This window comes from Mustelus asterias, chromosome 27, assembly GCF_964213995.1.
Source record: "Mustelus asterias chromosome 27, sMusAst1.hap1.1, whole genome shotgun sequence".
NCBI lineage: Eukaryota > Metazoa > Chordata > Chondrichthyes > Carcharhiniformes > Triakidae > Mustelus > Mustelus asterias.
Window position 1 is genome coordinate 33,934,755 of NC_135827.1, and position 24,803 is coordinate 33,959,557.

General features: G+C 46.4%; 1 protein-coding gene and 1 non-coding gene across 2 annotated transcripts in view; both read right to left on the reverse strand.

The window, feature by feature from the left end:
• The window catches only part of dscaml1 (Down syndrome cell adhesion molecule like 1), a 601,890-nt gene that overhangs the window by 572,674 nt on the left and 4,413 nt on the right, over nucleotides 1-24,803 (reverse strand). Inside the window, exon 2 of the mRNA XM_078198958.1 lies at nucleotides 3,113-3,116. Coding sequence (XP_078055084.1) covers nucleotides 3,113-3,116 — 4 coding nt within the window. The remainder of the gene's footprint in view (nucleotides 1-3,112; nucleotides 3,117-24,803) is intronic.
• trnac-gca (transfer RNA cysteine (anticodon GCA)) lies at nucleotides 8,999-9,070 on the reverse strand. Its single transcript has one exon. It is a non-coding gene; the product is annotated as a tRNA-Cys (tRNA).

A 24,803-nucleotide genomic window follows, 5' to 3' on the forward strand; every position in this document is an offset into this window, starting at 1 on the left:
ATTATCTGAACTTAGTATCTGAATATGTCGCTTGAATGACAATGGCTGGATCAAATTATTAATTCCAGGGAAATTGGGGCAGCACAATGATCAGCACCACTGCCTCACAGTGCCAGGGACCCAGGTTCAATTCCAGTCTCAGCTCACTGGCTGTGCGGAGTCTGCATGTTCCCCCCGCGTCCGTGTGGGTTTCCTCCGGGTGCTCCGGTTTCCTCCCACACTCCAAAAGGGTGCGGGATAGGTTGATGGGCCATGCTAAATTGACCCTAGTGTCAGGGCATTAGCAGGGTAAATATGTGGGGTTACGAGGATAGGGCCTGGGTGGGATTCTGGTCAGTGCAAACTCGATGGGCCGAATGGCCTCCTTCTGCGCTGTAGGGATTCTATTCTATGATTATTGTCCAGCCACTTCCTGTCGTTTAAACAGAGATTATTTACATTTAAACCAAGGGGATTAATACCCGGTTTAGAACAGTAGAGTGGGGATTCTCATATCATAGGAGGAGGTAATTCGGCCCATTTCCCCTGTGCTGGAACAAGGCGACAAAGTTTTTATTGGGTAAGGATAGTCACGGGATAGGGATCAAAGGTGATTAAATGGAGTTCGGGTACAGATCAACCGCAAGCTAATTAAATAGTGGAACAGGCTCAAGGCAGTGAATTGCCTTCACCTTCCTATTCCTTATGTTGACACATTAATATCATCATCAGTCATTTCTAAGCTTAGGCATTTATACCTGAATCACAAAAACTACACCAGGGATTTGCATCACTGGAATGAAATCATTTAAACTCAAGTCAGAAGTTGAGCTAAAACCAAATCTCACTGAACCTTCACTTGTTTTACAAGAAATTTTGTGCTTGCTTCATGGATTTGTGTAAACTATTCCTGCAAAGAATCTTCCAGAAGTTGGCCAGTTTGCAATCTTCGTTAATTCAAATCACTCAGGCTGAACTGCAATCTAGGTTTATTGCACACAAAATTAAAATGATCACTTTTCCCAAGGAGCTTTTACAGAATGTAAAAGGCAATTTGCTGTGGTCAACAATTTATAATGGCCAAGAAATTCACCATTCAAACAGCAGTCCTGGCCTCTTCTCCCAGTGGCTCAGGGTAATTACGCTACGTGGTGTAGCACCGAGGTCTCAGCTCCCATCTCTGGGTTATGCCAAGTTAGCTGATCTCAGCAAGGGTTGCAATTGACCTGTGCAGCCCCGGTGGGTTGGAGAATGGAGAAGAGGAATTCTACTTGCACTGCAACTGACCTCAAGTGGAAAGCTGAAAGGGTTGCGTCAAGCCCGACTGCGACATTCACAAAGGAGTGACACGGCGGAGTAAACATTGCTTGCCAAATTGTGGCAAAATTGGTAAAGGAATTACATAGAACGTACGGCACAGATACCGGCCAGACTGGTACATTCTGGAGTTCATGCTCTGCACTAGCCAAAACTCTTAAGCATTTTGGGGAATCATACTGATCCCTATTCTCATAGAGTTAAAGGGAGGGAAGCTAAAGGAATCAAACAGGGGGTGGAAGGAGGGCTGGATGGCGGGACTGGTGTATGAGGAGAGATTGACGAGGTTAGGATTGTTTTTCTGGAGTTCAGACGAATGAGGGGGGGATCTCATAGAGACTTACAAAATTCTAACAGGACTGGACAGGGTAGATACAAGGAGGATGGTTCCGATGGTGGGAGTGTCCAGAACCAGGGGTCACAGTCTGAGGATTCGAGGTAGACTATTTAGGACAGAGATGAGGAGACATTTTTTCAACCAAAGAGTGGTGAGCCTGTGGAATTCATTACCACAGGAAGTAGTTGATGCCAAAACATTGAATGTATTCAAGAGGCGGCTGGATATCGCACTTGGGGCAAATGGGATCAAAGGTTCTGGGGTGAAAGAAGGATTAGGCTATTGAGTTGGACGATCAGCCATGATCGTGATGAATGGCGGAGCAGGCTCGAAGGGCCTATTGGCCTCCTCCTGCTCCTATGTTCTGCGTTTCTATGGAATCTGGTGGAGAGAGAATGCTGCGTCTTCAGAAAGGGTAAAAAACTAACTGGAAATTTCATAGAATTCCTACAGTGCAGAAGGAGGCCATTTAGCCCATCGAGTCTGCACTAACTCCCTGACAGAGTATTTTATCCGGGCCTACCACCCCGCCCCATCCTTTGGCTAATCCATCTAATCTATACATCTTTGGACTGTGGGAGAAAACAGGAGCGTCCAGAGGAAACCCACGCAGATACGTGAGGAATGTGCAAACTCGACACAGACAGTGACCCGAGGCCAAAATTGAACCCAGGTCCCTGGTGCTTTGAGGCAGCAGTGCTAACCGCTGTGCTACCGTGCATCCACAAAGGAATGGATCAGTCGGGTAAACATACAACTTCAGAGTTAGGGCCCAGAGAATCTAGAGTCTTATGCCATCCACGACCACTTAGAGGATCAGAAATGTAATGAAATTGAAAACAAATCAGGCCTTGTAGTTTATCCATTCCTGTTCCCAGCTGAAGTACAACTGGCCAATATTCTGTCCTCGCTGTGTGTCAATGGAGTCTCACCCTTGGGTATTTCAGAATTAGGGAGCATTCTGTCCTTGTGTTTCTGACCACCTAGACCAAGATTAGGGGCCATGTGCTTATAAAATAGTCACCCATAGATCCAGCAAAGAATTCAGGCATCTTTATTCAAAGAACGTGGTACTCAATACCACAAAGTGTGGCACAGTGGTTAGCACTGCTGCCCCATAGTGCCAGGGACATGGGTTCGATTCCAACCATGAGTGACTGTCTGTGTGGAGTTTGCACCTTCTCCCTGTGTCTGCCTGGGTTTCCTCCAGGTGCACCAGTTTCCTCCCACAGTCCAAAGACATGTAGGTTAGGTGGATTAGCCATAGCAAATTGCCCCTTAGTGTCCAAAGATGTGCAGGTTAGATGCATTGGTCTTGCTAGATTGCCCCTTATTGCCCAAAGATGTGTAGGTTGGGTGGGTTAGCCATGAAAAATTACCCCTTAGTGTCCAAAGATGTGTAGGCTGGGTGGATTAACCATGGTGGGTGCGTGGGATTATGGGGATGGTGAGGGGTGGGGGTGGTAGATCTGGGTAAACTGCTCTTCAGAGAGTTGGTGCAGACTCGATGGGCCGAGAAATCTCCTTCTGCATTGTAGGGATTCTATGGAGTGGTTGAAAAGATTAGCACAGGTGTATTTGAGAGGAAGCTCGATACACATACTTAAGGCAGCAAGGTATAGGGGGTTGTGTTGATAGGGTGAGATACAAGAAGACACAGTAAGTAATCTCACAACACCAGGTTAAAGTTGTGAGACTACTTACTGTGCCTACCCCAGTCCAACGCCGGCAACTCCACATCAGAGATAAAGAGCGGGAGGATGCTGATGTGGAACATAAACACTGGCACAGAGCATTGGGTCAAATGTAAATTCTGTGTCATCCCTTTGTACAGAAATACTGATGGTGTGGAGCTGAATTGCTAATACGGGCTCCCAGAGGCTGAAGCTCCCTGTAAAGTTATTTCCTAAAAAATATTCCGTTGCTCGGGACAATTAATGAGGATCGATACTGACTGGCTTGGACGTCCCAGAAGCATTAACACTTCACAGGGACAAAATAATTGCAAAAAGAATATCAGAAGGGACGTGCTATTGGGACGATAGTATAATGTAAGCATTTTTACAAAAAAGTGAAAGGGCACTTGGCTTAAGAAGCATCTTTAATGGATTCATCCTACTTACCAGCTTTCTTACCATATCCCTCAATCCCTGCTCTCGCTGGAATGGATCTAATTATCTCTTGAATCCATTGATCCTCTCTGTTTCAATAATCCTCCCCAGCAACATATTCCACATCTGCCTTGGGTGAAAAGGTTACACGTGACTTATCTCCCCTTTGCTAATTTTCATTTTATTTTATCTCATGTCTCTATTCTTCAGAAACCTTGTTACGATGAACAACTCTCCGCGATTAACTGCGTCAATTCCCTTCGTAACTTTGAAATTACATTAACTCAATGTCTTCTTCCCAATGAACGCTAGCCTGCACCGCTCCTCACAATTTAAGTTGTGGATGGCTGCAATCATCATCGATACCCACCTCTAGGTCTCTCTCACTAATATCAGGGGCGGTGCAGTGGCGCAGTGGCTAGCACTGCCACCTCCCAGTACCAAGGACCCGGGTTCGATTCCCGGCTTGGGTCACTATCTGTCTGGAGTCTACCCATGTCTGCGTGGGTTTCCCCCGGGTGCTCCGGTTTCCTCCCACAGTTCAAAGGTGTACGGGTTAGGTGGATTGGCCTTGCTAAATTGCCCCTTAGTATCAGGGGGACTAGCTAGGGTAAATGCATGGGGATAGGGCCTCGGTGGAATTGTGGTTGATGCAGACTTGAGGCCGAATGGCCTCCTTCTGCACTTTAGGATTCTATTACTATCAAATAACAAAGAAAAGTACAGCACAGGAACAGGCCCTTCGGCCCTCCAAGCCCGTGCTAATCATGATGCCGTAACTAAACTAAAAAAAACCTCTGCCCTTACTCGGTCCACATCCCTCCATTCCCCCCTATTCATATACTCATCGAGATGCCTCTTAAATGTTGCTCATGCGCCTGCTTCTACCACCTCTATTGGCAGCATGTTACAGGCATCCACCACTTTCTGTGTGAAAAACTTCCCCAAGCACATTTTCCTGAAACTTTCCCCCTCTCACCTTGAACCTGTGCCCCCTTGTAGCTGACTATCACTGGACATGATGTGGAGATGCCAGCGTTGGACTGGGGTAAACACAGAAAGAAGTTTAACAACACCAGGTTAAAGTCCAATAGGTTTATTTGGTAGCTTTATAAGCTTTATAAGATAAAGATAAGTGGAAAAGTGAATCGTGTGGAGGACGGAGAAGATCTGCAGAGAGATTTGGACAGGCTGAGTGAGTGGGCGAGGATATGGCAAATGGAGTATAACGTTGAGAAATGCGAGGTTATACACTTTGGAGGAAATAATAACAAATGGGATTACTATCTCAATGGAAACAAATTAAAACATGCTACCGTGCAAAGGGACCTGGGGGTCCTTGTGCATGAGACGCAAAAGCCCAGTCTGCAGGTACAACAGGTGATCAAGAAGGCAAATGGGATGTTGGCCTATATTGCGAGGGGGATAGAATATAAAAGCAGGGATGTCTTGATGCACCTGTACAGGGCATTGGTGAGGCCGCAGCTGGAATACTGTGTGCAGTATTGGTCCCCTTATATGAGGAAGGATATATTGGCATTGGAGGGAGTGCAGAGAAGGTTCACCAGGTTGATACCGGAGATGAGGGGTTTGGATTATGAGGAGAGGCTGAGGAGATTGGGTTTGTACTCGTTGGAGTTTAGAAGGATGAGGGGGGATCTTATGGAGACTTATAAGATAATGCGGGGGCTGGATAGGGTGGAGGCGGAGAGATTCTTTCCACTTAGTAAGGAAGTTAAAACTAGAGGACACAGCCTCAAAATAAAGGGGGGTCGGTTTAAGACAGAGTTGAGGAGGAACTTCTTCTCCCAGAGGGTGGTGAATCTCTGGAATTCTCTGCCCACTGAGGTGGTGGAGGCTACCTCGCTGAATATGTTTAAAGCGCGGATGGATGGATTCCTGAGCGGTAAGGGAATTAAGGGTGATGGGGATCAGGCGGGTAAGTGGTACTGATCCACGTCAGATCAGCCATGATCTTATTGAATGGCGGGGCAGGCTCGAGGGTCTAGATGGCCGACTCCTGCTCCTATTTCTTATGTTCTATAAGCTTTATAAGCTCTGTTTGTGAACAGAATTCCCACTCACCTGAAGAAGGGGCTAAGAGCTCCGAAAGCTTGTGTGGCTTTTGCTACCAAATAAACCTGTTGGACTTTAACCTGGTGTTGTTAAACTTCTTTCTGTATCACTGGACAATCAGAGGTGCTTACAGTGATCCTGATATGTGTCCAGCCAATCTCCGAGGTTTACCACACCAGGAACAATTGTCTTCAGAAAGAACATACATACAAACATGGGAATTAGGAGATGCAGTAGGCCATTCGGCCCCTCGAGCCTGCTATGCCACTCAATAAAATCATATGACTGATCTAATTTTAACCTCGACTTCAAATTCCTGACCTTCACCGATAACCTTTCATCTCCTTGCTAATTAGGAATCAATCTACTTCTGTCTTAAAGATAGTCGAAGACTCTGCCTCAGCCAACTTTTGAGGAAAAGAATTCCAAAGTCTCACGACCCTCGGAGAGAAAAAGGTTTCTCCTCATCCCTGCCTTAAACAGGCGACCCCTTATTTCTAAACAGTGACTCCGAGTTCTGGATTCTCCCATAAGAGGAAACATCGGCTGGAAATTTCCCATCCGGCCCACCTTGGGAATCGTCGTGGGCAAGACAGAAAATTCGGCAGATCAAGGGGTGAGCTTGGGCGGGAATTTCCGGTCTTGGGATGTGCGTGGCCAGAAATTCCCGCCCATCCTCTCCCCAGCCACCCTGTCAAGTCCCCTCAGGATCTTACATGTTTCAATCAAGTTGCCTCTTACTCTTCCACACTTCAGTGGGTACGAGCCTGGTCTGTCCAACTTTTCCTCATCAGACAATCCACCTATTCCTGGTATTAATCGAGGAAACCTTCTCTGAGCTGGTTTTAATGCATTTACATCTTTTCTTAAATAAGAGACCGATACTCCAGTACACAGTGCTCCAGATGTGGTCTCACCAATGCCCTCTATAATTGAAGCATAACCTCCCTACTTTAGTATTTAATTCTCCTTGCGATAAACAATAACATTATATTAGCTTTGCTAATTACTTGCTGCACCTGTATATTAACCTTTTCCAACTTATCCACAGGACACCCAGATCCCTCTGCATCTCAGAGCTCTGAAATCTTTCACTATTTAGATAATATACACTTTTTGCATTCATAGAATCATAGAATCCCGACAGTGCAGAAGGAGGCCATTCAGCCCATCGAGTTTACACTGACCACAATCCCACCCAGGCCCTATTCCCGTAACCCCACTTACTTACCCTGTAAATCTCCCTGACACTGGGGTCAATTTATCATGGCCAATCCACCTAACCCACACATCATCCTGCCAAAATGGACAACTTCACATTTCCCAACATTATTAAACTCCATTTGCCAGATCCTTGCCCACTCATCTCACCTACCTATATTTTTTTGTAGCCTCCCTATGTTCTCTTCAGAATTTACTTTCCTACCTACATTTGTGTAATCTGGTGGAACTTAAATTTGCTAATATAATCTGGAATTTATAACCAGTAATGATGACCATGAAGCTATCATTGATTGTTGGAAAAACCTAATTTTTAAAAAAAGATTACAAAGAAGACCAAGGGAGTTCTCTCTGGTGTCCTGGCTGATGTTTATCCCTCAATCAACACCACAAAAACAGATGATCGCATTGCTGTTTGTGGGAGTTATCTGTGCTCATTTCAGCTGCTGCGTTTCCGACATTACAACAATGACTACACTTCAAAAATACTCCATTGGCTGCAGGGCATTGTGAGTCCAGGAAATGCAAATATAAATGCAAGTCTGTTCTTTCTGTTAACTGGTTACACGTAGAATTGTCTTGGTTTAAATCTCCTTCTCCCCAGCTGCACGATAATGGTCTTCAATCCTTTAAACGGTGAAAAATTACAACATGCTACTGTGCAGAGGGACCTGGGGGTCCTTGTGCATGAATCACAAAAACTCAGTTTGCAGGTGCAGCAGGTAATCAAGAAGGCAAATGGAATGTTGGCCTTTACCGCGAGAGGGATGGAGTATAAAAGCAGGGAGGTCATGCTGCAACTGTACAGGGTACTGGTGAGGCCGCACCTAGAGCACTGTGTACAATTTTGGTCCCCTTATTTAAGAAAGGATATATTAGCTTTGGAGGGGGTACAGAGAAGGTTCACCAGGTTGATTCCAGAGATGAGGTGATTAGCTTATGAGGAGAGATTGAGTAGACTGGGCCTGTACTCATTGGAGTTTAGAAGGTTGAGGGGAGATCTTATAGAGACATATAGGATAATGAAGGGGCTAGACAGGGTAGAAGCAGCGAGGTTATTTCCACTTACAATGAAAACAAGAACTAGGGGGCATAGCCTCAAAATATGGGAGAGTCAATTTAGAACAGAGTTGAGGAGGAACTTCTTCTCCCAGAGGGTAGTGAATCTTTGGAATTCTCTGCCCAATGAAGCAGTAGAGGCTACCTCGTTAAATGTGTTTAAGTCACAGATAGATAGATTTCTAACCATTAAGGGAATTAAGGGTTATGGGGAGCGGGCGGGTAAGTGGAACTGAACCCACTATCAGGTCAGCCATGATCTTATTGAATGGCGGAGCAGGCTTGAGGGGCTAGATGGCCTACTCCTGCTCCTATTTCTTATGTTCTTATGTACATCCTGCGATAGACTGTGTTTGACCATGGAGCCACGAGGAGTGGCAATTGTTTTACCACAGTCCTTAGTTCCCCCCAGCCTAACTTATGAGTCAGTGCTGCAGGGAAGGGAGTTCCAGGATTTTGACCCAGCGACAGTGACGGGACGGTGATATGGTGAGTGGCTTCGAACGGAATGTCCAGATGATGATGTCCCATACATCTGCTGCCCTTATACTTCTAGATGGTAGCAGTTGTGGGTTTGGAAGATGCTGTTGAAGGAGCAACTTCCTGCTGTGCACAGAATCCTACAGTGCAGAAGGAGGCCATTCAGCCCATCGAGCCTGCGCTGCCAACAAGCCCACCCATTCCCTATCCCGTAGCCCCACGTATTTACCCAAGTAATCCCTCTGACACTGAGAGACAATTTAGCATGGCTAATTTTCACCTAACCTGCACATCTTTGGAGTGTGGGAGGAAAGTGGAGCACCCGGAGGAAACCCATGCAGACACAGGGAGAAAGTACAGACTCCACACAGACAGCGACCGGAGGCTGGAATTGAACCCAGAGCCGCCCAAACACTGAAGGGGGCACTGGGATTTGAACCAAGGACCTCTTGAACTGCAGTCAAATGCTCTGCCACTGAGCTACACCCCTTGTGCTACATCCCCACTTGAGGACATTGCTGGTTGTGGGAGTTTCGTTTCTACATATTGGCTGCTGTGTTTCCAATATTAGAAGTGACAACACTTCGAAAGTCCTTTGTTCGCTTTAAGTACTTTAAAAGGGCGTTCTGTTGGTCACAACAGGAATGTTACACCATATATTTAAAGTTGAAAATTACTTATTAGTGTCACAAGTAGGCTCACATTAACATTGCAATGAAGTTACTGTGAAAATCCTCTAGTTGCCATGCCCCAGCGCCTGTTCGGGTACACTGAGGGAGAATTTAGCATGGCCAATGCACCTAACCAGCACCTTTCAGACTGTGTGAGGAAACCGGAGCACCCGGAGGAAACCCACGCAGACACAGGAAGAACGTGCAGATCCACACAGACAGTGACCTAAGCCAGGGATTGAACCTGGATCCCTGGTACTGTGAGGCAGCAGTGCTAACCACTGTGCCACTGCACCGCTAAAGTAAATGCCATGTTTAAAGCCACCAGATCTGTTATTGCTGCAAATGGTCACATCCTGGGCTCAGTTGGAGAGTAACCAATAGCTGTCAGGAAATTATGCAAACTGCAGATGTTTTTAAATTCCTGTCTCCAGAAAGCAGCAGGAAATCATTGACTTTCCATCACTCCATGTTTATCTCTCCTCGATTACAATTATGGAGATGTTAAAAGCAATGGCTGCTCTGGATGGCACAGTGGTTAGCATTGCTGCCTCATAGCGCCAGGGACCTTGGTTCGATTTTTGGAATGCGTCGCTGTCTGTGCAGAGTCTGCACGGCCTCCCCGTGTCTGCGCAGAGTCTGCACGGCCTCCCCGTGTCTGCGCAGAGTCTGCACGGCCTCCCCTGTCTGCACGGTGTCTGCACGGCCTCCCCGTGTCTGCGTGGGTTTCCTCCGGGTGCTCCGGTTTCCTCCCACAGTCCGAAAGACGTGCTGGTTAGGTGTATCGGCCGTGCTAAATTCTCCCTCAGTGTACCCGAACAGGAGCCGGGAGTGTGGCGACGAGGGGATTTTCACAGTAACTTCATTGCAGTGTTAATGTAAGCCTACTTGTGTCACTACATTAAATAAACTTTAACATGAGATCCTTGATTAAAAATCAATAAATGTAAAAAGCTTTGTATAAAATCATAGAAACCATGGAAACCCTACCGTGCCGAAGGAGACCATTCGGCCAAGTAATTAAAAGCCACAAAACAATATTGAAGAGGCTATTGGATAAATCACTATACACACACACCACTATGCACGCACACACACACACACACCCACTATGCGCACACACACACGCACACACACCCACTATGCGCACACACACACACGCACACACACCCACTATGCGCGCACACACACACGCACACACCCAGTATGCGCACACACACACACGCACACACCCAGTATGCGCACACACACACACGCACACACCCAGTATGCGCACACACACACACGCACACACACACGCACACACCCACTATGCGCACACACACACGCGCACACACACACACCACATATCTGTCGAGTCTGAAATGGTGCAAAACTAGAAATCCAAGGCTGGAATGGAACCCAGGTCCCTGGTGCTTTGAGGCAGCAGTGCTAACCACTGCGCCACTGTGAGCAGGTTGGCTGATACCAGACTCTTACCGATACAGCCAATACTTCATTCAAAATTGTTTCATTCACATTCTTGGATGATTCTAATTTGAGAAAGACTGTCTTATTCACACTGCTTAATTCTAATTATGCAAAGAAAAATGAGCCGTTAGTATAGAAGGTTGTTTTGTTCTGTAAGTGGGAGGCCCACACTGTGACCTGGGGTTTATCTGTCTCCGCATCCTCATTGCTCACCATCTGTCTCTCTCTCTCTCTTTCTGACATACCTGCCAGACATTTTGTAGCAGAGCTGTCAACATCAGGAAAACTGGGTGAGATGAAGAGCGAGAGATCACAAGCTCGGTGCAACATGTGGAACTCTGAGAGTGAGAGATATCAATTTAGGTCCTATTCTTCAACGAAAATGTCCGAGTTTCACTCCAAATCACTCCTCCACAGAGATCAGGAGGAATTTCTTCAGCCAGAGAGTGGTGAATCTGTGGAACTCTTTGCCGCAGAAAGCTGTGGAGGCCGGGTCATTGAGTGTCTTTAAGACAGAGATAGATAGGTTCTTGATTAATAAGGGGATCAGGGGTTATGGGGAAAAGGCAGGAGAATGGTGATGCGAAAGGTATCAGCCATGATTGAATGACGGAGCAGACTCAATGGGCCGAGTGGCCTAATTCTGCTACTATATCTTATGGTCTTATAAATGAGAAAACAACACTGGATAAATGTATCTGATCTATAAGAGAACGGAGGTCTGAAATTTTACCGCTTCCTCTACCTTCTGATCAAGAAGGCATACGGCATGCTTGCCTTCATTGGTCGGAGCACAGAGTCTAAAAATTGGCAAGTCATGTTGCAGCTGTATAGAACTTTAGTTAGGCCACATTTGGAGTATTGTGTATAGTGCTGGTCATCATACCACCAGAAGGATGTGGGGGCTTTGGAGAGGGTACAGAGAAGGTTTACCAGGATGTTGTCAGTTTTGGAGTGTATTAGCTATGAGGAAAGGTTGGACAAACTTGGTTTGTTTTTAGTTGAACGTCGGAGGCTGTGGGGCGACCTGATTGAAGTTTACAAAATTATGAGAGACATGGATAGTCAGAGTGTTTTCCCCAGGGTGGAAATGTCAATTATTAGAGAACATACGGTTAAGGTAAAAGGGGGAAGTTTAAAGCAGATTTGAGAGGAGGGTTTTTTACACAGAGGGTGGTAAGTGCCTGGAATGCGCTGCCAGAAGAGGTGGTAGAAGCAGATACAACAGCAACATTTAAGGGGTATCTTGACAGATACACGATGGGGCAGGGAATGGAGGGAAAATGCTGGATAAACCCAACAGGTCTGGCAGCATCTGTGGAGAGGGGAACAGAGTTAACGGGTGGGATTTTACGGCCTCACTCGGGCCAACCTGGAAATTCAGGCCCGAGGTCAACGGAGATTCCCGTTGTCAGACTCTCGCCCACACCGATTCCGTGGCGGGTGAGATGGTAGAGTTCTGGCCAATGTTCCGAGTCCGTATGACCCTTCTTCAGGGCTGAAGAAGGGTACAAATGTGATGGATTATATAGTTGGAGAAGGAGTGGGAGAAGGTGGAGCAGAATAGAAGGTCAGGAAGAGGTGGGAGCTAAGGAGAGATTGACAAAGATGTCATGGACACAAGACAAGGGGAGTGTCAGTAGTAGTGTTAAAGACTAAAGAAGATGTTAATGATGGCATGAAGGTATGGTTGCAGAATATGTTAATAGCAGAACAAGGGTCAACACTCTGTGAAAGCAAAGTAAAATACTGAAGGACCAGAGGGGAAGAGGGTTGAGAAAAAAGTCAAAATAGAGGAGAAAGTTCATGGTCTGAAGTTGTTGACCTCAATGTTGAGTCCAAAGGGCTAAGTGTGTCCTTTATTGCAATGGGAAGGGGTATAAAATTAGGGAAGCCTTGCTACAAGCCTTGTACAGAGCATTAGTGAGAGCGCATTTAAGAGGATTGTGTACAGTTTTCCTTTCCTTACTTAAGGAGGGATATACTTAACGTTGGAAGCAGTTTTGGAGAAGATTCAGTCATGAGATTTGTGGGATGAAGGGGTTTGTCTTCCGAGGAAAGGTTGGGCCTATACTCGTTGAAACTAGAAAAATGAGAGGTGATTTTAACATAAGATTCTGCGGGGTCTTAACAAAATCGACTTTTCCTCTCACAGAGGTTCTGGAACTTGGAGGCACAGTTTAAAAGTAAGGTGTCCCATTTAAGGAGGAGGGATTTCTTCTCTCCGAGGGCCATTAATCTGTGGAATTCTCTCCTCCAGAGGGCAGTGGAGGCTGTGAGTCACTGGATATATTCAAGGCTGAGTTAGAAACATTTCTGACCAACAAGGGGATCAAGAGTTAAGGGGGACAGGGAGTAAAGTGGAATTGAGGCCACAGTCAGATCAGCCATGACCTCATTGAATAGCGGGGTAGGCTCAAGGGGCTGAATGGTCTACTCATTTCCTCGTCCTTGAGCCTAATCAGCATGGCACAGTGGTTAGTGCTGCTGCCTCACAGTGCCAGGGACCCAGGTTCGATTCCTGGCTTAGGTCTGCAATGTTCTCCCCGTGTCTGCGTGGGTTTCCTCCGGGCGCTCCAATTTCCTCCCACAGTCCGAAAGACGTGCTGGTTAGGTGCATTGGCCATGGTAAATTCTCTCTCAGTGTGCCCAAACAGGCGCCGGTGTGTGGCGACTTTAGGGGGATTTCCACAGTAATCCCAGTGTTAATGCAAGCCTACTTGTGACAATAATAAATAAATTTTAAACTTTACTCGGAAGATGAGGTGATGTTCCTCCAGTTTGCATTGGCTTTACTGGGACATTTCAGCAGGTCAAGGATGGAAATGTGGGCATGGGAGCAAGATGGTGAGTTAAAATGGCAAGTGACCAGAAGGTCTGGGTCAAATTTGCAGACTGACCAAAGATGTTGTGCAAAGCGGTCACCCAGCCTGCTTTAAGTCTCTCCTGTGTAGGGATCACCGCATCACCAGCATTTCCTGTTTTTAACCTCTGGATTATCCACCCAGTGACATTCACACCATCTGCCCTTAAGAAAACATGCAATGAAAAAGCAAACCTCAAAAGGCCATTGGCATTTAATGTTGAATTTCTCAATGTGACCTGCAGAAGAGTGGCATTAACCAGACAGGAAATCAGAGCACAAAACAGAAACAATTTAGCTGCAGCTATCCAAGGGTTAAAGGACAAGTCAAAACAAGAGTGTTGTGAACAAAATAGCACAGTCTGTGTCAACACAGCAAGTTGTAACTTGTCTTTCATTAATGATTCCATTCTGGGGACTCACAGGTACCATTATTCCAGGTTAATTAATTAAGCAATAATGGACACACATGTCTTCTGTCTTGCCAAGCCGAGAATAGGCTGCAACTGATAGACTTCACCTTTGATCTGTACCATTAATCATCCCGTCTTAACACAATGTGCAGAACTGCAAGCGCGTAGATCATTACTGTGATACAGGTGGGCTGATTTCTATTCCGAAATCCGTCCATGTTCCTGCTCATTCCTTCACTGAACCGATTTCGGTCACAGTGGGGTGAATCTTCTTGGCACAGCGAGAAGGCTTTGAAGGCAGAACCACGTGAGGGTGTCGGGTTGGTGACCTGATGCTTTCCTACCTCAGGGTCATACTGCACCAGCTACCCAGCAGTGGCAATAACCAATCAGTGGAATTAAGCATCCATTAGAGGCCGTGCTGAAATTTTACTGGTGGCAGATGCTGAGGCTAAGCCCTCGCTGGTGGCTGGACTTGCCCTCCAAGTGGAAGGTCAGGGAGCCAGCTAGACCTCCGTCATCTGTGCCCCCCCGCACCCCGTCCCCACCTTCCAAACCTACAAGCCCACATTTACAGGCAAAGGCCAGTCTGTGGAGGGAATTTCTGTCCACAATGATGGCCTGGCAGCTGTGGCTACCTTTATTTTAAAAATGTTTTACATCTTCAGTCAGCAGTTAGGAAGGCAAATGCAATGTTAGCATTCATATCGAGAGGGCTGGAATACAAGAGTAGCGATGTACTTCTGAGGCTGCATAAGGCTCTGGTCAGACCCCATTTGGAGTATTATGAGCAGTTTTGGGCCCTGTATCTAAGAAAGGATGTGCTGGCCTTGGAAAGGGTCCAGAGGAGGTTCACAAGAATGATCCCTGGAATGAAGAGCTTGTCGTATGAGGAACGGTTGAGGACTCTGGGTCTGTACTCGTTGGAGTTTAAAAGGATGAGGGGGATCTTATTGAAACTTACAGAATACTGCGAGGCCTGGATAGAATGGATGTGGAGAGGATGTTTCCACAAGTAGGAAAAACTAGAACCAGAGGGCACAACGTCAGGCTGAAGGGACGATCCTTTAAAAAGGATGAGGAGGACTTTCTTCAGCCAGAGAGTGGTGAATCTGCGGAACTCTTTGCAGCAGAAGGCTGTGGAGGCCAGGTCATTGAGTGTCTTTAAGACAGAGAAAGATAGGTTCTTGATTCATAAGGGGATCAGGGGTTATGGGGAAAAGGCAAGAGAATGGAGATGAGAAAAATATCAGCCATGATTGAATGGGCTCAATGGGCCGAGTGGCCTAATTCTGCTCCTATATCTTATGGTCTTATGGTGCCTCCATCTGGAGCTGCCAACCTCACCCCCTCCCCAACAATCCCCACCTCCATTATCTACACCCTGTACCAGCAGTGGCCAATTCTCCCAAAGCCTCGGGCACTCCCAATGGCCCTCCCACCTGAGGGGACCAGCCACCATTTCCAATTGGATTGGACCAAAGATGGTAAGATTCCATACTGTTTGTATACTTTTTTGAAAATTAATTCTTGGGATGTGGACATCATTGGCTCAGCCCACATTTATTGCCTGTCTTTAATTTCCCTTGAGAAGGTGCTGGTGAGCCGACTTCTTGAACCACTGCAGTGCATGTGGTGTAGGTACACCTGCAGTGCTGTTAGGGAGGGAGTTCCAGAATTTTGACCCAGTGACAGTGAAGAGACGGCGATATATTTCCAAGTCAGGATGGTGAGTGGCTTGGAGGGGAACCTCTAGATGGTGGTGTTCCCATGTATCTGCTTCCCTTATCCTTCTAGATGGTAGTGGTTGTGGATTTGGAAGGTGCTGCCCAAGGAACCTTGGTGAGTTCCTGCAGTGTTTCTTGTGGATGGTATACACTGCTGCCACGGTGTGTCAATGACGGAAGGAGTGAATCTTTATGAATGGGGTACCAATCAAATAAGCTGCTTTATCCTGGATGGTGTCAAACTTCTTGAGTGTTATTGGAGCTGCACTCATTCAGGCAAGTGGAGAGTATTCCATCACACTCCTGACTTGTGTCTTACAGATGGTGGACAGGCTTTGGAGAGTCAAGAGGTGAGTAACTCTCCTCAGAATTCCTAGCCTCTGACCTGCTCTTGTAGCCAAAGTATTGGCTTCAATTGAGCTATAGTATGGCTCGTCCAATTCAACTTTTGGTCATTGGTAACCCCCAGGATGTTGATAGTGGGGGATTCAGTCATGGTAATGCCATTGAACATCAAGGAATGATGGTTAGATTCTCTCTTGTTGGAGATGGTCATTGTCTGGCACTTGTGTGGCGTGAATGTTACTTGCCACTTGTCAGCCCATGCCTGGGATATTGTCCAGTTCCTGCTGCATTTGGACATGGACTGCTTCAGTATCTGAGAAGTCACACATGGTAATGAACATTGCGCAATAATCAACGAACATTCCCACTTCTGATTTTATATGAACATACAAAATAGGAGAAGGGGCTAAAGCTTGGAGGGCTATCGGAAAGAGGAGTGGCACTAATTGGTCAGCCCTCTCAAAGAGCTAGCACGGGCACAATGGGCCAAATAGCCTCCTGTGCGCTCTATCATTCTTTGGGTTCTATGATCTCTGCACCATGACAACATCAAGCCAAGATTAATCAAGCCAAATGTGTTCAAAATGATGCTCTCTCGCCAAACAAGTCTCCGTGCGATGTGACTGGATCCTGAATCCCAGGTGTGTGCAGTAGCTGTATTTATAGCACTGAACTAAAATTAATGTTTAATCCAGTATCAGGCCCTGTTGTGACATTTCCTCATTCACTCAGGAACACAATGATGCTGTAAGTTATAGACGTCTTCCTGCAACTGTCCACATTGGTCAGTTAGCCATCACTTCCTTCAGGTACCATGCCCTAAGAGGGTGCTGGCAAACATGGACTCCCATTGCATTGATCCATGATTATGTTTGGCGAAGAACGGCAGTGGTTTGCCATTCCGTCTGCTGACTAGGAAACTCTCCCACTCTTACCGCCTGCCATCAGACATGTTGGAATGATATACAGGCTGATAATCAATCTGTTTGGCCACATTATGGACACAGCTTCCATGGCCATTAAGTTCCGAAGTGGGACCGGAAGCTTACAACCAGGAGTTAGGGATGCCACACACTGCGTCACAAGATCTCCTCCTGAGCCGTGGACACTGAATGGAGTAGCAATTTGTTTAAAATGACAGAATTGGCATGAGCGGCATGGTGGCACAGCGGTTAGCACTTCTGCCTCACAACGCCAGAGACCCGGGTTCAATTCCCGGCTTGGGTCACTGTCGGTGTGGAGTCTGCACGTTCTGCCCGTGTCTGCGTGGGTTTCCTCTGGGTGCTCCGGTTTAGTCCGAAAGATGTACTGGTTAGGTTCATTGGCCATGCTAAATTCTCCCTCAGTGTATCTGAACAGGCATCGGAGTGTAGCCATGAGGGGATTTTTCACAGTAACTTCATTGCAGTGTTAATGTAAGCCAACTTGTGACACTAATAAACTTTTACTATTTCCCTCAGCTTCTCCAGGCCCAAAAATGGGTACAAAGATAAAAAACTTAAAACCCCTAAATTGTACTGGAATTTTTTTATTTGAAAGCAGAGTTCACAGAATCATAGAATCCCTACAGTGCAGAAGGAGGCCATTCAGCCCATCGAGTCTGCACCAACCACAATCTCACCCAGGCTCTATCCCCATAACCTCATGCCATAGCCCACCCTAGCTAGTCCCTCTGATGCTAAGGGCCAATTTAGCATGGCCAATCCACCTAACCCACACATCTTTGGACTGTGGGAGGAAACTGGAGCACCCGGAGGAAACCCACGCAGACACGGGGAGAATGTGCAAACTCCACGCAGACAGCTACCCAAGCCGGGAATCGAACCCGGGTCCCTGATCTTGCAACTCGATGAGGTGGCCATCTAAAGTTTTGTTTAACATCCTGCATACTTGCAGCTAGGTTACATTCGCAATTCAGTTGATCACCCAAGAGTCCTTAGATATTAAAATACGATTCTGATCGCCTTCATCCTTCTCCCAGGGCCTGTTGTTGAAGCTCGTGTGACACTGTTTACAATTAAAAGTGGGATTGCTCTTGTTATTGAATACAGGAGCCGCAATTATTGATTAACCCAGAGGCAGGCAGCATAAAATCTCGTAAAAGACTAGCTGAACACATGAAGAAACTGTTGTTGACTGCCTGCAGTGTCATTGGCTGTCGGGAGAATGGAGCAACAGCCAAGGGAGAGAGGGATCCCAGGTGGAGAAGGCCTGAGTCCGGGAGTTCAATGAAAGAGAGGCTGTGTGGGGAAGGGGGCCGGACCAGGAGGCCTGTGCTGTGTGTCACATGATTATTTTTTAATCCACTGGCTGGAAACATGAATGGAACATTTTAAAACAGACTTTTAAAAAATGAAGCCTAAAGCGACTTGAATTTATAGCCCAAGATGGCTAACCCCAATTTGCATTATTATATGTTCCACAATCCTATACAATGGAGTGGAGTCTGTCAGTCCGCAAAACCCATCAAAGACAATGGCTTGAGGGAAGTGCGAAGGACTCACATCTCCCGTCTCAATAGCAAAACCTAGATGAAAATCACCTGCGGTATTCAACTGTTGGAGACAAGCCATTAAAACTAATTGCTTCGACAATGGGACCCTGACTAAGTTAGCATCCAGACACGGGCTAATAACATCGCCTTTGGAAATAGAGACAATGTATCTTTTCAATTTCCCCCCCGCTCCCCCCAAGCAGATGGAGAAGGAAAGTCACGTGACAATCCACCATTTTTCTGTTTTAAACAGTTGTTTTCTCAACAGAATGGAGGACAGACAGCGTTAGGGAGAAGACGCTCCTGCTTTCTTGCTAAGCCTTGAGCCTTGTTGGCTGACTGTGATTGTCCAGAAATGCCATGTTGCAGACAGAGATTTCTTACAAGAGTCAAACCTAACACTTACTGTCCCCCGAAGAACACAGTAAGAGTTTTAACAACACCAGGTTGAAGTCCAACAGGTTTATTTGGTAGCAAAGACCATAAGCTTTCGGAGCGCTGCTCCTTCGTCAGATGGAGTGGAAATGTGCTCTCAAACAGTGCACAGAGACACAAAATCAAGTTACAGAATATTGATCAGAATGCGAATCCCTACAGCCAGCCAGGTCTTGCCTGTTCTCTTCCTGCGGGGGAGCACTTCAGCAGTCACAGGCATTCAGCCTCGGATCTTCAGGTAAGCGTTCTCCAAGGCGGCCTTCACGACACACGACAGCACAGAGTCGCTGAGCAGAAACTGATAGCCAAGTTCCGCACACATGAGGACGGCCTAAACCGGGATGTTGGATTTATGTCACATTATCAGTAACCCCCACAGCTTGCCTCCTGGACTTGCAGGCTGTTCTGTCTGGAGACAATACACATCTCTTTAACCTGTGCTTAATGCTCCCTCCACCCACATTGTCTGTATCTTTAAGACCTGGCTGGTTGTAGGGATTCGCATTCTAATCAGTATTCTGTAACTTGATTTTGTGTCTCTGTGCCCTGTTTGAAAGCACATTTCCACTCCCATCTGACGAAGGAGCAGCGCTCCGAAAGTTTATGGCATTTGCTACCAAATAAACCTATTGGACTTTAACCTGGTGTTGTTAAAACTCTTACTGTATTTACCCCAGTCCAACACCGGCATCTCCACACCCCGAAGAACAACCAATGCAGTCGTCTACATCTTTCAGAACCATCGAGACCATCACAGTTGAGTCATCAAACTACAGACTGTATACTTCTTTATTTTTTTATGGAATCTATCCTTTCCCTCGCTGCAATCCATATTTGCATGTGTGTGAACTGTGAGAGCGTGTGAGCGTGCGTGCGTGTGTGTGTGTATATGCGTGTATGTTTGTATGTATGCGTGTGTGTGAACTGTGCATGTTTGTATGTGTGTCTGTATGCATGTGTGTGTGTGTGTGTGTGAACTGTGTGTGTTTGTGTGTGTGTCTGTATGCATGGGTGTGTGTGTGTGTGTGTGAACTGTGTGTGTGTTTGTATGTGTGTCTGTATGCATGGGTGTGTGTGTGTGAACTGTGTGTGTGTATGTGCGTGTGTTTGTGTGTATGTCTGTATGCACGGGTGTGTGCATGTGTGTGTGAACTGTGTACTTGTGTATGTGTTTGCTCGTGTGTGTGTGAAAGTCAGTGCAGATTTTATTATTTTACTGAGCTCAGTTTAAGTATAATAAAGTTTTAATCCCTTTCTTTGTGAAACTCAAGGAAACCTGTCCTATTGTTTTTTAATGATTACAGTGCATAACTAGTTAAATACTCACTGCGTACTTGGCTGCTATATCCTTTTCAAACAACACGCACTGATGTGAATGGGAGCAGGTGACCAGAGAGGTCAAAGGAGTGGTCAGCAGTGCCACAAGGAGTTCAACGACTGACCAGGAGTGATTATGGTCAATGAGAGCCTTTTGAAATGATACCTCCCAGTCACTGGTGCCTGGCAAGGGGAGCGGGTCGAGTAAAGAAATGGGAGATGTGTCCAGAGGAGGCATGAATCATAACCAGCTGCCACCCGAGAGAAAATAAACAAAACCAGCAAAGAAAAAGGAAATAAAATGGGGACAGGGATAGTAACCAGAAATGGTTGAACTCAGTGTTGCGCCCACAAGGCTGTCGAGTGCCCAATCGACATTTGAGTTGTTCCTCAAGTTTACACTGAACTTCATTGGAACACGTCAGGAGATGTGAATGTGGGGGTATGATCGCAGATGACACGAAAATCGATAGTGTGGGAAATAGCAAGGAGAAAATCTTTAAATTACAGGATGATGTGTCTTGGGTTGGTCAGACGGGCAGAACAGTGGCAAATGGAATTTAACCCTGAAAAGTGTGAGGTGATGGATTTTGGGAGGATTAACAAGGCAAGGGAATACACAATGAACGGTGGGGTGCTAGGAGGTACAAAGGACTAGAGGGACCTTAGGATACATGTCCAAAGATCCCTGAAGGCAGCCTGACAGGGAGATACAGTGGTTAAGAAGGCATATGGGATTTTTGTCTTTATAGAGGAGAATGCAAGAGCAGGGAGGTTATAATGGAACTGTATAGAATACTTGTTAGGTCACAGCTAGAGTACTGTGTGCAGTTCTGGTCACCACACAAAAGGAAGGATGTGATTGCACTAGAGAGAGGGTGCAGAGGAGATACTCCAGGATGTTGCCTGGGCTGGGCAGCTATGAAGAGAGGCCGGATAGGCTAGGGTTGTTTTCCTTCGAGCGGAGAAGGCTGAGAGAGGACCTGATCAAGGTGTACAAAGGGACATAGATAGGGTGGATAGGAAGAAGCTTTTCCCCATAGCAGAGGGATCAATAACCAGGGGGCACAGATTGATGGTAAGGGGCAGGAGATTGAGGGGAAAGCATTTCACCCAGAGGGTGGAGGGAATCTGGAACTCACTGCCTGAAAGGATGGTAGAGGCGGGAACCCTCACAACATTAAGAAGCATTTAGATGAGCACTTGAAATGCCGTAGCATACGGACCAAGTACAGGAAAATGGGATCAGAATAGACAAGTACTTGGGGTGGGATTTTCTGGCCAGCTCACCCCAAGACCGGAAAATCCCACCCAAGGTCAATGGATCTTTGCATGGTCTGCTACCTGCCCGCTCTGATTCCTGTGGTGGGCAGGGCAGGAAAATTCTGCACAAGGGGTGGGATATTACGGCCTCACTCAAGCGGGACTGGAAATTCCCATCCGAAGTCAATGGAGATTTCCATTGTCGGACCCTCGCCCTGCTCCAATTCCGTGGCGGGTGAGGTGGTAGAGTTCCAGCCAAGGTGCCTGGAACAGATGCAATGGGCTGAAGGGCCTCTTTCTGTACCGTGTGGCGTTTAAGCCAGAATGCCAAATTTTCTGTCATTGCTCGCGATGTGACCCGCCATGGGTGAGACTGGAGAACCCCGCCCTACGATTCTTTGAGGCTAAGGACAGGTCAGGGTGGGAACGAGGCGGGGAATGATATCTTTTGCCATCCGCCGGATCAGAGAACCCATGTCCCTAGGTCTGTGAGGCAGCAGTGCTAACCATAGGCTACCATGCTGCCCTACATAGATTGGTTTGTGAGACACTTAGACTCATTTTGACTTTGGCATTGTCAGCATGCGTCAGTTGTCTAGCCCTCACTCTGTGACTTAGAAGTGCCGTGAAATACTTCATCCCAAAGCCAAGGCTGCCAACTGCAATTAAGTGTATTCCTGGAGGTTGCATCACATGACTTGCCCCCACTCCCCCCACTCCTGGATCTCCAGCCATTAGTCAGCCAACTCATCCATCCATGTGACACATTGCCTTCCTACACCAATTGGAAAGCAAAAAGTCTCATTACCCAATTGGATGACGCAACTGGGAGCCAAGTGGTATTTTTATTCCCCATTTTCAACATTTTCATAGTTGGTAAAGAATAATCATAGAATTCTACAGTGCATGAGGAGGCCATTCAGCCCATTGAGTCTGCACCAACCACAATCCCACCCAGACCCTATCCCCGTAACCCCATTCATTTACCCTAGCTAGTCCTCCTGACACTAAGGGGCAATTTATCATGGCCAATCCACCTAACCCGCACATCTTTGGACTAATAATGTTCTAATAATAATAATGTTCCAAGAAAACCATCTTTTTTAATGTCCTGAAGATTTTTTTTTTGCCAGGGTTGCGCAACCAGTGTCCTCGAGATTGTCCTTCAGTCCCTGAAGACTTTGGGTCAAATCCTGAAGGATTGGGAGCCCTTCCTCTGGTAGTTTGCTTGAATTTCCTGCATCTTATGCTTGCCCAAGGTGAAAAAAAGGAGAAAGCCTTGCTGTATCTTTACATTTTCAGCAGCTAACAAGCATGGTAACCTACGTGCGCTTAATCCTGAAATAACCTTTATTCACGCGTTCTCCACATTGCAGTCTGAATGGGAAGCCCTCTCTGAATAATAATACTTAGTGATCGAAAGAAGATAGGTCACAGCCTCAAAGAAATGTATTGTTTGCTTTGAAAAGGTAAAGCATGTCGAGACAAGATACGGAAATCATTTATGAGCAAAGTAAGTGAGATTCATTTCAAACAAGTGCCACTTAACACATCAATTCTACATGTTGTAAACTTGTACGAGAATGAAAAGATGCTGCGAATGATTTGAATGGTAAATCCTTTTGTGGAGCAACGTTGATTTTAATGAGATCCAAATGTCTTTGTTCGTTGAGTATCTTCTAATGTCCAACATTCTTTGCTCAATCCAATCTCCAACCCTTCTCCTGCTTACCTTTAGAGTCCTCTTCAGAAAACAATAGTCCGATATATAATTAATTGTTGGGCGTGCTGAGAGTTCATTAGTTTCGCTCGCACTGGAATATAACAGTAAGAAGACTCACAACACCAGGTTAAAGTCCAACAGGTTTATTTGGAATCACGAGCTTTCGGAACGCTGCTCCTTCATCAGGTGAGTGAGCTGCGCTCCGAAAGCTTGTGATTCCAAATAAACCTGTTGGACTTTAACCTGGTGTTGTGAGACTACTTACTGCGCCCACACCCAGTCCAACGCTGGCATCTCCACCTCATGGAATATAATAGAAATATATGCATATAGGTTGCAAGAGGCAAATACATCCACAGTCCAATGTTGGGGACCCTGTGGTAAAGATCTCAGTGTCCATCACAACAAAAACAAAATGGCTCAAGCTTCTAAAAGTCATAGAGTCATAGAGCAATACAGCACGCAAACAGGCCCTTCAGCCCAACCGGTCCATGATGACCATGGTGCCCCCCCCCCCACCCCACCCCAGCTCGTCCCAACTGCCCTCATTTGGCCCACATCCTTCTAATCCTTTCCCATCCATGTACTTATCCAAATGCTTTTTAAATGTTGCTATTGAACCCGCCTCAACCACTTTCTCTGGCAGTTCATTCCATACACGCACCACCCTCTGCGTGGAGAAGTTGCCCCTCAGGTCTCTTTTAAATCTTTCCCCTCTCATCTTAAACCTATGTCCTCTAGTTTCCAATTCCCCTTCCCTGGGAAAAAGACTAGGGAATCGGAGTGGGTAAGGGACGGACAATGGGCAGCATTTTCCGGTTTCGAGATGAGCGAGGCCATAAAATCCCGTTCAATGTGCGTTCATCCTATCTATGCCCCTCAATAAGGTCAACCCTCATTCTCCCAAGTTCCAAAGAATGAAGTCCTAGCCTGGCCAACCTCTCCCTATAACTCAGGCCCACTAATCCTGGCAACATCCTCGTAAATCTTCTTTGCACCCTTTCCAGGCTATCAATGTCCTTCCTATAACAGGGTGACCAAAACTGTACACAATACTCCAAGTGCGGCCTCACCAGTGACTTATTCAAGTCCTTCAGCTCCAAAAACCAAAGTGATCTTCACGTCATGACAATAAAGAACAAAATCTTGTCAATCCTCACCCCTCAGTTCAGAAGTCTTTTGACTCAAAACATCCTCTTTGTTCCCCTCTCCACAGAGGCTGCCAGACCTGCTGAGTTTTTCCAGCAATTCCTGATTTAATCTCCATCCCTAACTGGGATCCGTTCTGATTTAATTAACCTTCAGACTGATAGCCAATAGGTTTTCCAAGACATCCATTTGTTGCTTTTTTTAGACAGTACATCCATGCAACAGAATGAAAATACAATGAAGATAACTTCAACAAGCACTTGTTAAATGAATAAACAAGTTGGCACAGTGGTTAACACTGTTGCCCTCAACAGCGCCAGGGACCAGGGTTCGATTCCAGGTTTGGGTGACTG